Consider the following 16,510-nt stretch of genomic DNA (forward strand, 5'->3'; position numbering starts at 1 on the left):
CTTGCTCAGGCTGGTTTCAACTCCTGAGCTCAAACAATCCACCGGCCTCGGCCTCCCAGAGTGCTAGGATTACAGGCGTGAGCCACTGCGCCCGGCCTAATTAAAACAATTTTTAAGGCCTTTGAATTAGGCAAAATTACTTTTCATTTAACACAACCACATTTCTTTTTTTTTATTTTTTTTTCTTTTTTTTTTTTTTTTTTGAGACAGAGTTTTGCTCTGTCACCAAGGCTGGAGTGCAGTGGCTTTATCATAGCTCACTGCAACCTCAAACTCCTGGGCTCAAGCAATCCTCCTGCCCCAGCCTCCAAAGTAGCTGGGACTACAGGCTCTCGGCATCACTCCTGGCTAATTTTTCTGTTTTTTGTAGAGACGGGGTCTTGCTGTGGCGTAGGCTGGTCTCAAACTCCTGGCCTCAAGCAGTCCTCTTGCCATAGCTTCCCAAAGTGCTAGAATTATAGGTGTGAACCATGGTCCAGGCTTCACCTAAGAGTTTTATAGTTTTAGTTCTTACATTTAGGTCTTTGATAATTTAGAGTTAATTTTTTTTATATGGTATAAGTTAAGGGACCAATTTCTTTTGCATGCAGTATCCAATTTTCCTAGTACCATTTGTTGAAAAGATTGTCCTTTCCCCATTGAATGGTCATGGAGAAGTTCTTTTAAGTATGGTTGTCCTGGGATGGATCATACCTTAAGCCAGTTACTAACCAGTTCCTTAATTGTTAGTAAATGCCTTAACAGAGAATTGGCAGCTCACTAAGGTAAAGAGACTATAAAGACAAAAAGAAAGAGGTGTTGCGTAGAGAAATGGGAGGAAAGTCTTTTTTCATTCAGCAAATATTTCTTAAATACTGTTAAAGGAAGGTAAGATAAACTCATATACCTATATGTTAATATTACTATAGTAATAAGACTGATGAAATGCCAGTTTCATTAAAATCATTAAACTCATTAAAATCAGTCTCATTACTTAATAGTCAATGGACTTTTGAGGGGGCAGGGTCTTGCTCTGTCATTCAGGCTGGAGTACAATGGCACGATCATAGCTCACTGCAACCTCAAACTCCTGGGCTCAGGTGATCCTCCTGCCTCAGCCTCCTGAGTAGCTGGGACTACAAGTGTAAGCAACCATGCCCAGCTAACTTTTCTATTTTTTGTAGAGACAAGGTCTTGCTACGTTACTTAGGCTGGTCTTGAACTCCTGACCTCAAGCAATTCTCCTGCCTCATTCTCCCAAAGCACTGGGATTATAGAAGTGAGCCACTGCTCGGGCCCCCAATAGACTTTAGAGTTGCAAATATATAACCAACTGATTAACACTGATGAATATGTATTTGAGTATTTTCTGGATATATAGTGGGGATTTTACTAGTGTGTGATGAACTGTTAAGAACCTTGTAATGTTAGTAATTCTTTAGTAAATAGATGAAATTTCACTTTTGCATTTTTCATGTTTGCAAAACGGTTGCTCCTGGGGAGGAACATCTTTCCAAGGGTAGATATTAAAATCCGCCAATAACCATAGTAAAGAAGGCAGAATGAAGTTCTTTTTAGTGGAATTTGACCAGCCTCTTAAAGTGCACATTGGAAGCCCAGAATGGACTGATAGCAGTGTGCTCCAGCAAAAGATAAACATTAGGAAAAAAGCATATATAATTAATCTTCTATATTTTTAAATATGCAAGTCCTTAAAGAGACTCTGTAGAGATTTGAACTTCCCTATTAAAAGAATGGAAAGAGTCAGGAGGTCTTTTGCATTGTAGCCATTCAGGATCCCTGGGGCTCATTATAGACATAGCTGCTCTCCCATTGCCTTAAACTTGCCTCACCTGGCCAGCTGTTACTGTATGTTAACACTGAGGGTTGGGCATGGTGGCTGCATTGTCAACCTCTAATTTGGTTGGTCTTTATAATTTCATTACTTGGGTTTTAGTTTATAGGTGAGTTCTAGCTTGTGAACCTTCCATTTCAAGGGTTAGGACATTTCCAGCCCCTTTTGTAGAGAGTCACATATAGAAGCAAAAGAGAACGAAGAAGTCTTTTTTTTTTTTTTTTTTTTTTTTTTTTTTTTAAGCCAGTCAAATTTAGCAGTGGGGGGTTGTATACCAACTTTAGTGACACTCATGTTAGTAAGTTATGATAACCCACTACCATCAGACCAGCCCCAGGAAGTCTTTAGACTTAGTTTTTAGTTCATTTGTGTCATCAGTCTTTTCCAAGTTGTTGAGCGTTTTCTTCAAAGACAATCTTATTCAGACCCTAAATCTAAAACTTATTAAAAAAAAAACATGGCTACTAAAATTTAAGTGGGTTTAGAGAGTGGAACCTTGCTTGCTATTTTTGCCCCCAACTTTCTTCTCCTCCCCACCACATCTACGCTACATCCAGTTATGGCCCCACTGGCAATTCTACTGGGTGCCAATCAAACTTATTTTATAAATGAACAAATGTTAGGCTCTGTGCTGTTGGACTTACCCCTAACCATATAGCTAGGCAGTCATAAAACTGGTATTTGAGCCCAGATCTTGTGTCACTAAATCTCCTGTTGCCATTGTGTTGTAGACAATGGATAGTTTATTTAACACATTTAACTGCCATGAGAGTTGTGTTTAACTCATGTTAGTTGAGAGCCTGGGGCCTCACGAAGCATATATAACTCTTATGTCTCTTCACTTTGGGGGCCAAGAGAACTATTTTTCCAGTTGCATATAACAATAAAAAATAACAAATTTTTCATTAAATTAGGATTGTTTTTGAAGTTTTTATTCTGTTTTTGTAATAAAGCACCATGGCCCCAAGGAAAAAATTTTTTTTCTAGTGTGGCAATCAATGTGTTAAAATAACTAATGGCAGAGAATGGTGGCTCACATCTGTAATCCCAGCACTTTGCAAGGGTGAGGCGGGGGATCACTTAAGGCCAGGAGTTGAAGACCAGCCTGGGCAACATAGAGAGACCCTGTCTCAAACAAACAAAACTAACAATGTTATGTACTGTAGTTTTCAAAGCATTTCCACATACATGATCTCATTTGAGTTTCACTCTGAACTGGCAGGATAGATTACTATTAATATAATGGTAGCTAATGCTTATGGAGGGCAAATCCTAAATGTTAGAAATAAGGGCGCTTTTGCATACATGAATTCACCCTTGATCTATTTTTTTAAACTAAGTTTTTGAAACCCAGTAATTGGTTCTCCATTAATGTTGCTGGATGAGAAATTGGTAATTTATTTTTAGGTTGTACATTATGGTTTCAGAAACCTTTATCACTTTCCTTAAGGTCATCAAGCACCATGGAACTGTGAGATTGGGAGCCCAGTCTGAGTTTCCTCTGAAAACTAGAAGGCAGTTTTTATTTACAAGTCTAGCTTGATCATTGGGGATGGTTTGTCACTACAGGGCAATGTCTTCTTACTGAGTAGATTTAGTCAAGAGGACACATTGTAATTCAGGAGGTTGCTTGGAACAGAGAGGTTGAAAACTGAGGGAGAGTTATTTCTGAGGGATATTTCTGTCAAATAGTGGTATCCTGATTAATTGCCCTCCTCCATTCTAGGTAAAGTCCTATTTACAGAAGCAAATCAGTCATCTAGAATGGAGACCTTTTCCCTGGATGTGGATATGGCGGCATTGGTGGAGCCTCTTTCTTTTTCTAAGATTGAAGTGGTTAGCAGAAACATATGCCTTTACTTCACGACATACTACAGTTTCCAAGAACAGGGTTTTATGTTAGTTACTTCCTTATTTCACACTACAAAGGAAGCACTGTAGTCTTTTAAGTAACCATCTAAATGTCTTATAAATAATTCCACTTGTGTGGTTCTTGTTAGTATCAAAGGTATTATTTGCCAATCTTGTCTATGTGCCACTTTTTGGGGAAGAGGTGTCTACCATATTGCTGTCTAGTAAATAGCACAGAATTTGATTGTGAATCTTTGGAAAAATGTTTTAAAATAAGAGAAATAAAAAGTGGATAAGATTAAATACACAAGGTACTGTTTCAGATATGGATATATTTGGGTACACTAGGGATGTATTACTATTGCTGCCATGCCTTGTAGCTTACATAAAAACTTATTCTCTTTATTCAACAAGTATTTGTTGACTGCCTATCATATACAAGACTAATGGCAATTTTATATAAAACATTTCTTAATTTCATAACATAATACTAATATCTTGAGTATCAGAAGATGCACGTGGGTCTAACTAACACGTGGGAAGTATAGACTATCAACAGAAGTGTTGGTAGTCCAGTGTATTGTGTGCCTCCTGTCACCTGAGTCTCCCTTTTATTTTATTACAGTTTAGGTTGTCAGGTAGCTTTGCTACCTGTTCTTTCTCAGCTTTGTAGAGCTACATCACGTCGTTTGCTTTATGCTCCCATGCCTGCCCTCCAACCCCCACCCCATCCTGCTCAAAATTTTTCCTCTAAGTTTATTCATAGGACTAGTACTTCCTTGACTGGTGCTCATTTCTTTTTAGATTATAAAATTTTAGAATGCAGGCCAAAATGCCTATTTCATTTGTCTCAGTAGTACCTAGTGTAATATGGTCTTTTACACACAATAGTATTCCATTAGGTTTGATCTACAGGTAGTTTAAGAAGTGTGGTGTCCCCTATACCTAGGTTCTGAAATTATTTCTTAGGTTCCACGGTTATCTGTGCTATGAAATGTAATCTCTACGGCTATATACTAAACTGTTTGGCATCTGCCATGTAACAAAAGATAACACAATTGATATCATGCAACAGTGACAGGGCTAATAAATTGCCACTTCTAGTGTTCACCAAAGACCAGACACACAGTTCCCATAGCCACCGTCATAGGCTATCTTGGTCTGTACATAGAATATTTAAATGAATTTGGTAAGACAAGTTGCCTTAAATCTTACTTGGAATAAGTAAAGGGGGTCTCAAATTTAGAGAATCAAAATTGTTACATAAAAAAAAAATTGTTACATAATCAGATTTCTGAAATGGAAGTACATCGCTGAAGTATATAGATGTAGTAGTTTTAATATTTTACATTTAGCTTCTGAAAATAGTTCTTTAGTGTGTCTTTAATAGAGCACCAAAGAGAGCTCTACCCAGCTACCCAAACATCACATTTCTAAAATAGAAGTGTGTATTGAAGTACTATTTGAGTACATACACTATTAATAGTTGGTACATTAAAGTGCTAGTCAACTAACCGAACCTCAAATTACAATTGAGACCCAAACAGATGAAGATTTCCCGGAGATCAGTGAAGCCAGTTAGTAAGCCGGTTAGTAGCAGAATCTGGACTAGAAACACTTCCTCTTACCCCAGTCTTTTACACAGTCTTTTGATTCACTTGTGCTGTATATTATGCTGCAAACAATAATAGATTGTCATTATTGTAGTTTTATTCAGTCAATATTTAACATCGATTTATCCAGATACTTGCCTTGCAGCATTTTTTTTCCTGCATTTTTAACTTTCCATCTAAGAATTTTTCTTCAGTCCGAGGAATGTTCTTTAGGGTTTCCTTTAATGAAGGTTTGCTGGTGGCATTAACTTCTATTTTTATTTGCCTGAAAATGCCTTTATTTCATCTTTTTTGACTGAAATTTTCATTGGGTGTAGAATTTTTAGTAATTATTTTCTTTGAGCACCGTTGTCTTCTCAATCCTGTTTTGGTTGAAAAGATAGCTAATTGCTGCACCTTTGAGTATTTTGAATGGAATCTTTGGTTTTCCATAATTTTGCTATTTTATGTATCAGTATTGAGTTTTTTCTATTTTTTCCTTCTTGGGGCTCATTGGGCTTCTTGAATTTGTGGCTTGATATCTTTGCTCAAATACAGAGTTTTAACAATGATTTCTTCAACTATATCTATTTTTCTCTTGTTTTACAAATTTATTTGATAGACCTTCTCAAGTATCCTCTGTCTCTTTCTGTCCCTGCCACATTCTCTATCCTTTCGTGCCACTGTATGTTATCTAGATGTTTTCTTCCAGCTTACTATTTTCAGTTATTCTTTATTCTTATCCATCTAGTCAGTTCTTAATTTCTAATGCTGTACCTTTCAATCCTAGAGTTACCATTTAGTTTATTATATTTTCCGGTTCTCTACATATACTCTGAAACTTGCATACTTGAACATGGTAAGTATAGTTATTAGAAAGGCTGTGTTAAATTCAACACCTGCAGTCTCTGTAGGTCTGTTTTTTTTGTTCTGTTGATTCTCATATATTCTTATTTCTTTGTGTGTGGCTGGTTATTTTTATTTGTGTGCCAGACATTATATTTGTAGAATTGTTTGTAGAAATATGTGAAGTTTAGGGTGTTGTCATCATACTCTTTAGAGGATTTACGATTTGCTAGGGCTCTAACAGTTCACGATCACCTCGGAGATTGAAATAATGTAAGGCACAATTTAGTTTCTGCAAAGTTTGGTCTGTCTACTTTTAGTTTATTCTTACTTGTAGGGTTCTGCTCCCAAGTGAGGAGATTTATATCCTGAGAGGACCCTAGAACCCCAACTTTTGTTCTCCTAGCATTGTGTATTTGTTGAAAATACTGCTTAGTCTCCCAGCCACTCTTCTAGAATTGTCAAATGTCCTCAGAGAGAGAATCAGTCCAGTTTGGGGAGGAGAGGCAAGGTGGCAGGTCTCCTCTGTAGGTTTTTCTTCTTTTCCGAATCTTGACCAGTAAGTTTTCACTATTTTCTAGGTCTGCGTTGAGGAAATTTTTTAAAAAACAATGTTTTGTTTAGCTTTCCTTTTCCTCATTAGGAGGGTTGGCTCAAATTACCTAGTTAACTGTTATAAAGGGATTTTTCTCAAAAGTAGAAAATTGTAATGTGTAAAATGGAATATTGTTCTATTTCCTTTCCCCCCTTTTTGGTCATATTGTTTGAGTTCTGGATCAATAGGAGTTTGCTGTTCCTGGGTCAAGTGAGCGGAAATGATGAGGTTACAGTTTGCAGTCCTTTCCTTTCCTACAAAGCTTTAAACATTTGTCTGGCTTTAACATAGTTTCATTACTTTGGAATGAGGGGAAAGAAACTTTAATACCTGTTTTTTTGTTAGTTTTTATATTTATCACAACTTTGTTTCATACTTGTCCACCCTCATTTAACCATTGTTAAGGATTTTTCATTTCGGCCTTTTGCAGTAAGCGTATAACAGATGTTAAATACATGGGACTCTTAAATGGGCTAATGAATTAAACTTTTACAATATAATTTTACATTTACCTTTAGCAGTTTAATAATTTCATTTAATTTTTGTGAGTTTATGTCCTTAATGTATAATGGCCAGAACTCCCAAACTCCTTACTTGTAAGAGCAGGTGTATGGATGTGAGGTCAAGAGCTATGTGTTAATATATTTCCTAGACTCCTTTAAAATAAGATGTGAAGTCTTTAGGGACTGGTCACAGTGAGTTTCTTGAAAAGAAAAAAAATATTTAACAGAAAATATGGCAATTCTGGGACTTGATAATGAACTCATTGGATATCCATGCTTCTACCTTTATCAAACTTAAAAAAAAAAAAAAACCTCTCTGCAGGTTTAATCAATTTGCCTCCTGTTCTCAGAGCACTTTGCACATGTCTGTAAAACATTTATATTATCTATCTACTGGGACTTAACTCTTAGAGAATATTTCAGCATGTCTTTTAGGCATCTTTTAAGTGTAGACAGTACAAAAGAGTACAAATTTATAATAAATATAAATGTCAGCAAAGAGAAATGAAATGCCACAGTATACTACAACAGAAATATTAGAAAATACCTGTTAATGTGTGTGGATAAAGTATCATGCTTTAAGGTATTGTAAAGTGAAAGATTCTCATTTATCAAAGCTGATTTGACTTGGATAATGTATAAGGCTTCATATGGTAACCATTTAATATGAACCTATATAGTTACTAGAAGAAAAATATCTAAATAGTGATTACCTTAATGTTGTGAAGGATAATTTAGTCCTATCCCAAGATGTAGCCTTTTGTGTTAGAAGACTTTGATTTTACAAGGAGTTTCATTTAATGCCTACTTTGATTTGTGAATTATTTTATGTCTTGCTAGTCACTAAGCCTGCTGACACTTGATGTGAGCCATCATTTGGTCATCTTGGTGGTTTTGTAGTATAATTGGTTAAGTGTTGCCTTTAGGAGAATGACAGATTTACTAGTTTATTATCAGTGATAATCTTTCTGTATCATGTCCCCTATGTTGTGTTGTTTAAATTGAGCTCTTTTATGGCTTTTTACAAAATAGGTGAATCTCACTATGACCGCGCTCTTAAGTGTCCAATGTGTAATAGCAAAGACAGTTTAAGAGCCATATTATGGGGCAATTCATGAAGGGAAATGTTTTGTTAGATTCTGTTATACTAATTAATGGTAACAAGTTAATTAAGCATGGCCATGTTAGTTGGATTTGGTGATGTTTTATGTAAGTGCCTTTTAGGGTTGGTACTCAGGAATGCCTACAAATTTTTCCTATTGAAATTTAAGATAATTTAAATATACTTACCTGTAAGAAGGTGTTTTAGGAACAAATTTCACTTGTAAAGTTGGAAAATGATACGCTTTGGAAAAAGTTTACTCAGTATTATACTTTTGACTTTCATTAATTGAACATTTGAATTTATTTTAATTTAGTTTTTCTTGATAGTGAAATAAAACATCAACTAGGAGTACGTTATGTTATATAAAATTGACATATTTCTTTTCTTCCCAATACAGAAGCTCCACCATGAGGCGAGGTGGATGGAGAAAGCGAGCTGAAAATGATGGCTGGGAAAAATGGGTGTGTTTTAAAAGAATAAAAATAATTATATTGAACTGTTTAGGTATTTTTCATTTTTTTTTTTTTTTTTAGTTTATAATGTGACTTAAAGTATTTTTAAATTGTAAATCACTTTAGACACCAATTCTTTGAGTTTTCACAGTGTATTGAAAGTCTTACAGTGTTTATAAACTTTAACCCCCTAACTTTACTCTCAGGAATTTTATCCTGAGGAAATAAATATGCTAGTGTACAAAAATTTATTGTGTGATGCTTTTATTACATCATTGCTAATAATACTGAAAAACAAGAAAATGTAAATATCCAATTATGGAGATGGGTGAAATAAATTATCTGCATATAGGGGAACACTGTGCAGTCATTAACTTTATATTTCTTAACCTGGGAAGATAGTCTTGACAAAAACTGTGTGTTTTAAAGGAATATTATATATGATCATATTTTTGTAAAACCTCTATCCTCCGAGACATAGAAATAAGCCTTGAAAATAATGCCCAAAATGTTAATGAATGGGATTATACCAATTTTAATTTTCTTCTTTATACTCCCTATATTTTCTGGAAAAAATTTTTTATAAGGAGTGTGTAATATTTTAATAATCAGTGAAAACAAGTCATTTCCATTTTGGAAAAAAAGGTATGTACCATTTCTAGCCACCTATAGCTTTAATTTAAAGACCTAGTAATTCAGATCAGTCAAGCTTAATTATTTCAAGATTCAGGACAAGTATAGCTGAATTTGTAGATCTGTCAAGGTGTTTAGCAAAAATAATAATTTTTTATGTTCTTTGTGAGGTTGATAGTTGTCTAATGAAAGTTACTACTACTATCAAATAGATTGACTAGGTCCAGAGTTTAGCCACTGAGTTGTTCCTTGTATTCTTATCCAGTGTGTGAAAGACTGCACTGATTTGTCCAATTGCTTCATTTTACTTGAAATAATTTAAGCTCCCTATACGGAAGATAGTGGAAGCCAGTCTAAAATATGCTCTTAGACTTCTTGTAAAACTTCTAATTGGTTTAAACTTTGGTGTAACTTGCTCAATTATGTACATAAGAATCGTATTTTGTGATAATTAAGTTTATTATTATTGACTTAATTTTCTTCTTCTTTAAAAGTAACTTTTATCATTGTAAGAATGTAATAAAATTATTAAAAATTTAGTTGACAGAGAGCAGAGTCTTCCTTGACCTGCCTGTTTTATTGCCTTGCCTTGTGGTTCATGTTTAAGAAGTCTTCATTATATCTTGGTTGCTAACACAAATAAGGTCCTTTTATTTAGTTTGTTTTTTAAGTATAAGTTTCTTTTTAAAAAAGGGTAGAGGGGAGAAAATGTAACTTTTGTGATTGATTTACCTTTTCTTTAATTCTAGGGTGGGTATATGGCTGCCAAGGTCCAGAAATTGGAGGAACAGTTTCGATCAGATGCAGCTATGCAGAAGGATGTGACTTCATCTACAATTTTTAGTGGAGTTGCCATCTATGTTAATGGATACACAGGTTGAGTACTTTTACTTTTTAGGTACCCTGTTTTAGCCTGTAGTTTTATTAGGATTAAGAATGATTTGTTTTAAAATTCTGTTTTTACTTATTTATCTTATATATAAAAATGATTTAAAAATGATAAAAGAATAAAATCCTCTGTTTAGATAATCCTCCTTCATTTTTCCATGCCTTTTTTACCTGCCATTGTGTTTATTTTAATTTTATCAAAGTACATAGTTTAAAATATTAAATGAGGGTTAAAATGAAAAAACAGTGCTCTTGCTTAAATAGCTTATTGGGAGCTCATTGCACATGGGTGTTTGTGAACTGTGAGCTTCACTGTAGGGGGATCTGGTAGGGCCATTTCAGTGGTAAATCTCCAACCAACTGTAATTATCCATCGAGCCTTTTGGGCAGGGTGAGGTTTGCGTTAGATTTTCCAGGAAGGAATCTTTTAGTCTCTTGCCTGGAAAAGGGAATAAACCTACCTGCCAGCATTTTTGTTGCTATGGGGGAAGGAAAGGGCCAGAGTTCTCTCAGTTTAGAAAGTAGAATTTCGCTTAATCTCCTTATTCGTTTTTCTGTCTTCTACCTTCTCCCCCACCAGCTATGCCTGTTGTCATTGAATCCTGTATATGGAAGGAGTAGGATAGGCTTTTTTCTTTGTAATTGGGGGAAGAAATCTGGGAATTGTAATTTGCCTCTTACATGGTTTCAACCATGAACTTTCTATTATAAGACTTAACTACACACCCACTTTTGGAGGTGCCCAGTGCCTCCATTTCGTGAATTTGTCTTGGTTTTATTGTAATAAGCAGTCTCTTTTTGGGCTTCCGTATAGCCAGCTTAGATTTTTATCTTTCCCTGAACTACAAAATCAATTAGTACTTGTCTACTACTAATCAGATTTTACTCCTACAGTTTTCATTCTCTTAGGGATTTGTCTCCCTATAATCATTTTAGTGTATTTTTTTTTTTAAGTGAATGACTGTAAATATTTGTGCCAGTCTGTTATATTTTCCCTCTCTACTTCTCAACTGGCTGATACCTGCTCATCCTTCAGGTCTCTGTATGTGTCTGATTGTCTTCTTATTGGTTTAAGGTGACTTCTCATGCTCCTCTGTAGCTATAACTCCTTGAATGAATCTGTATCTTAGCTTTCATTAGATTTCACTTTAGTTTTCTGTTCATTAGACAAGAAGCAGGAGCTACATTTCATCACTGCTATATCCTCAGTGCTTTTACCGGGTATCCCAAAAGGAAAAATTTTGTAGTGAATATTTTATAAATAATGGTACATTTAGCTACAGTTTCCCATTTTCCCTGTGTATGGTGACTTTTGGGACGCCCTGTACAGTGACTGGAAATAACCATTCGGGAAATATTTGTTGAATTAAAGTTAAGTATTATTAATAATTAACTGATACATTTACCTGATTTAGTATGAATAGTGTGTGTTGGTTTTAATTAAGAATTTTATTAGGCATCACTGACAATGAATTTAGTCTAAGAATGTTCTCAAAATGAATGCTGTTGCAGCTTTGGGAAGTTCACATGCAGCAAGCTTGTAACTTTTCTGCTTAGGTATCCTGGCACATTCAAGCTCCATGGACTTCCCTGAGGTGCATGTAAAAGATTAAAAGTGCTAATAAAAACAAACGTTGCTGGAAGTCCCCAATTAATGAGGGCACCCTTATTCCTGTAAGAGGAAGAAAAAGAGATTCTTTGTGTGAGGGACATAAAAAATTGAGTGTATACAGAAATCTCAATGAAGAAGTGATCATCATATAATGGAGAATACCAAGAAAACCTGGAGAATGTGGAATTCAAACTGAGCCTTAGAAATGTCTTTATTTAAATGGAGAAAAGGGTGAAGGCGGGGAAGACATAATATGCTTCTGAGTGTATATATTAAGAATGTGTAGACTAGTGGATTTTTTTTTTAAGGTCAGGGTCTTGTTCTGTCACCCTGGCTAGAGTGCCATGCATCAGCCTAGCTCACCGCAACCTCAAACTCCTGGGCTCAAGTGATCCTCCTGCCTCAGCCTCCCAAGTAGCTGGGACTATAGGTGCATGCCACCATGCCTGGCTAATTTTTCTAATTTTTGTAGAGACAGGGTCTCACTCTTGCTCAGGTTGGTCTCCAACTCCTAGCCTCAAGCAGTCCTCCTACCTGGGCCTCCCAAAGTGCTAGGATTACAGGTGTGAGCCACTGTGCTCAGCCCTAATATTTTATTCTTGTTAGTACCATTTACACTAAGCAATATTTTGCTGCAGAGAATTATCTGATTTACATTTTATTTTCCCCCTAATAATGTGCCTTGAGCAGGTGGGAGTAGCTAAGACAACAGTGGAAAAGAACAATGAGGAGAAAAGAATTTGCTCTCACATCTCAGAACAGTGACGTTGCTTATAAAGATTTAGAGGATAGAATTTCCTGAATCCAGTTTTGCTTTGTTTTTATTTTTCATTTTCTTTTCTTACTCCTAGCCAGTATGTCAAGGACAGTCTTGAAGGAAAATGTACTGAGGGGTGGGCAACAAGAGATGATCTGTATGAGGGATTATGGATTGAAAAATTTAATGGCTTATGAGTTGAGAGCAGCCTCAGCCCTGGAGTTCATTCTTCCTTCCTGCTTTGGGATAAGAGATGGTAAAAATAATACTAATACTGGTAGTAGCTGACACATAATTCTTACTGTATACAAGGCACTTTTCTCAGTAATTTATAATTTTTAGCTCTTTTAATTCCCACAAAAGCCCTCTGAAGCTTTATTATCACCCCCAGTTTACATGTGAGGAAAATGGGGTTCTGGAAAGTTAAGCAACTTGCCTTAGGTCCACACAACTAGAAAGTGGTAAACTTGGGATTTGAACTCATTCAGTCCTACTTTGGAGTCTATACTTTTAATAATACATTATATGGCCTCTCTCATTTGTGAGTGAGTGAATTATTGCTTTGATATTTGAAGTATTGATACCACTTGCACTCCGCTTTTGCTAGAGTGGAGGACTCGAGGCAGTGATGCACTGAGGATATTAATTAGTTCAACAAATACTTAACTGAGCCACCTGCTTTGTGCCAGGGATTTGAAAGTGCTCAAGACAGACAAGTTTCCCACCCTCAAGAAGCATGTCTTTCAGGGAGAAATCTGACGATAAACAGGTAAACAAATAGACAAGGCAATTTCAGATTATTGGTGCTATGAAGAAAATCAGCTGGTATAGTGCATTGCAGGGATGGGGTCTGCTATAGGCAGTGTGTGACACAATGCGTAATTATTATGTAAATCTGCAGTTACCAGTTATGTTCTTTTGAATTATAATAAGGAAGTATATTCTACTACTGAAGAAATAGAATCAGAGAGAAATATTAACACTATTTTAAAGTCTAAAAAATCAAAATAAGGGCTTCTACCAGCTACCATGCATACCAGACTTCAGCATGCCATGCCAGGCTGTTTGATGGAGTAGTTCCTGGCTGCTGTGCATAGTGCACTGCAGACAGTTCTGTTTTTGTTTGAAAGTCAGGGCCACCATGTGCCAGTGTATGCATATTGTCTTCTTTTTTGTGTAGAGTCTAGGGCAGGAGCTTCAGGTCATATGCATTATTTGTAAGGAGTTATAATGTGATCATATTGAGTGCTTTCTAAGTGTCAGACTTATTTCATTGTTATGGCTTTATTTATTTATGAAGAAAGATGAGAAAGCCTAAAGGAGTTAAGTAACTTGTCCAAAGTCATACAACTAAGGAATGTTAAAGTCAAGATTAAATCCAGGTCAGTCTGACACCATAGTTTATGTGATCTTACCTTTTAACTAGATTGGTTTTCATGGTTCACTTCACATTGAGGAATATGCGAGAGCTTTGAAAATTGAACTTCAAAGAGACCTCTTGACTTCATCCAGTAGAAGGGCAATGAATTCTCCAGGTTTTCCAGTTCCAAATTTCTAGAGTAATTATATTTTGAAGATCAACTAGTAGAGGGGAGAGTGCATTATGAGTATGTATATGCAAAGTTAATGTGTTCCTGGCATATCTTTCAATTAAGTAGAGGACAGTCAACAATTTTCGATTTAAATCATTTAATAGAATTAGAATTAGTTTAAGAAATTCATAGATTAACTTGCAAATTAATTTTATAGATTTCTGTGCTTTTTATTGGATTTGGTGTCCACATTAATGCATTATAATCTAGCCTTTGATTTGGTACTTTTCACTGCTGTTTTATACAGTCAGGCAAGTACTTTAGTATTAGAAAAGTAAATTATAGATTCCCTTTTGGCTAGCTATTTAATATCTGCTATTTTACATTAAATCATTCTGATGCTATAGTTTAATTTTTGTGATCCTTAACCCCTGAAAATCTTCTATTGTGAATTTTGAGTTCATTTTATTTAAAAGTATGTTTTCAATTCTCTATTACACTGCCCGGTTTGGTAGCCGCTAGTCACATGTATTAAGCAGTTGAAATGTGGCTAAATTGAGATATGCAGTAAATGTAAAATACACACTAGATTCTGGAGACTTAATATGAAAGAAAGGGTTGAAGAATCTCTAGATTTTTATATTGATTACATGTTGAAATAATATTTTGGATCTGTTGGGTTAAAATACTAAAATTTTGTTTTGTTTTTTAGATAGGGTCTTGCTCTGTTGCCTGGACTTGAGTACAGTGGCATCATCATAGCTCACTGCAGTCCCAAACTCCTGGCCTCAAGTGATCCTCTCACCTCAGCCTCCCGAGTAACTGGGACTATAGGTGCACCACTATGTCCAGCTAATTTTTCTGTTTTTCTATTTTTTGTAGACACAGGGTTCTCACCATGTTGCTCAGGCTGGTCTTGAACTCCTGGCCTCAAGCAGTCCTCCCAAAGTGCTAGGATTACAGAAGTGAGCCACTATGCCCAGCCTAAAATATTAAAATTAATTTTACCTTTTTATTTTTAATGAGGCTACTAGAAAATTATATATGTGGCTTGCATTTATGGTTCACATTATATTCCTATTGAACAGTGCCGGTATGTGTAATCAGCAGTGTCAAATTCTGTTCTGTAAGACTTAAACAAATCTGGCATATCTGTAAGTGCTATTAGACTTTCTTCCTTTTTCTTCAGACTAAAATTTGTCTGATTAGACATTTGTCATAATAAAAACGTTTATTTTAATACTTGGACCTATATTGGTAAAGCTTAAGGAAAATCTTTCAATAACAAAGTAGATACATAAGCCTCCTGTGGAAACTTATCTCCTGGGTACAGCCGTTGCTAGGGGAGGTGTGATTTAGGGCATTCATTAGGATCATAGGTGAAAGAAACAGAAAAGTGATTGAAAATAATTAGTTTAATGTGATACTAGTAATGTAGGTCATAACATAACTTTAGTGAATCAGACATTTCTTTTTATGGAAAAGCATAAATCACATTGATTCTTTAAGATGTTTTCTTTTTTTTTTTTTCTTATTTCAGCGTATTATGGGGGTACAGATGTTTAGGTTACATATGTTGCCCCTGCCCCCCCTCCCCCCCAAGATATTTTCTTTCTTAATATGTTTCTGATAATTAAGATGTTTAAGATATTTCCTATATTTTATTAAGAATAAAACAATTTGAAAATTGATAAATGAGATTTCTTGGTCTGGAATAATTTTTTTGTATTGGTGAGCTTTATTTTTTGGCCTTGATTCAGTTTGATATTAGGGAATGTGTTAAGATTAACCATTTAACTTTTTCAATATTTTCTTAAATAAAAATTAAAATTATTAAGCTTTAGGAGGAAAGTCCATTAGTAAGCCCTACAGTAAGTCTACTTACAGTAAGTGTGAATAATTTATTTATCTGACTATTCTTGTATTACTCTGGAGGAGTTGAAGTGATCCATAAATGGCTTTATAGGTGTTAATTTTTTAAAAACATAAGATACCAATATCAAGGTCATATGTAAAATATCCAAATTTAAAAATATTTGCTCTGTTATTAGTATTTGGGTCATTCCTTGAGGTCCCTATTTGCTCTGGTAGGCATTTCTAACAGTAGATGTTTTTGTGTTAGTTGACGGTCTCTGGCAGCTGGGGAAGAGGATGTGCTAAGGCAACATAGCTTCATCACCTCATGACTGACTTCCCAGCTTTGTTTACTGGCCAAGGAGAAAGTGAACCAGTGAGGTTCTCTAAATTGGCCTATTTAAGGGACTATTCAATAGGGTTCTACTTTCTTATGCATAAAACTTTTAATATATT

General features: G+C 35.3%; 1 protein-coding gene across 1 annotated transcript in view; it reads left to right on the forward strand.

The window, feature by feature from the left end:
* The window catches only part of REV1 (REV1, polymerase (DNA directed)), an 82,289-nt gene that overhangs the window by 21,288 nt on the left and 44,491 nt on the right, over positions 1-16,510 (forward strand). The window contains exons 2-3 of the mRNA XM_012641870.1: positions 8,724-8,787; positions 10,161-10,287. Coding sequence (XP_012497324.1) covers positions 8,734-8,787; positions 10,161-10,287 — 181 coding nt within the window. The 5' untranslated portion in view covers positions 8,724-8,733. The remainder of the gene's footprint in view (positions 1-8,723; positions 8,788-10,160; positions 10,288-16,510) is intronic.

This window comes from Propithecus coquereli, unplaced genomic scaffold, assembly GCF_000956105.1.
Source record: "Propithecus coquereli isolate 6110/MARCELLA unplaced genomic scaffold, Pcoq_1.0 Scaffold171, whole genome shotgun sequence".
NCBI classification, from domain to species: Eukaryota; Metazoa; Chordata; class Mammalia; order Primates; family Indriidae; genus Propithecus; species Propithecus coquereli.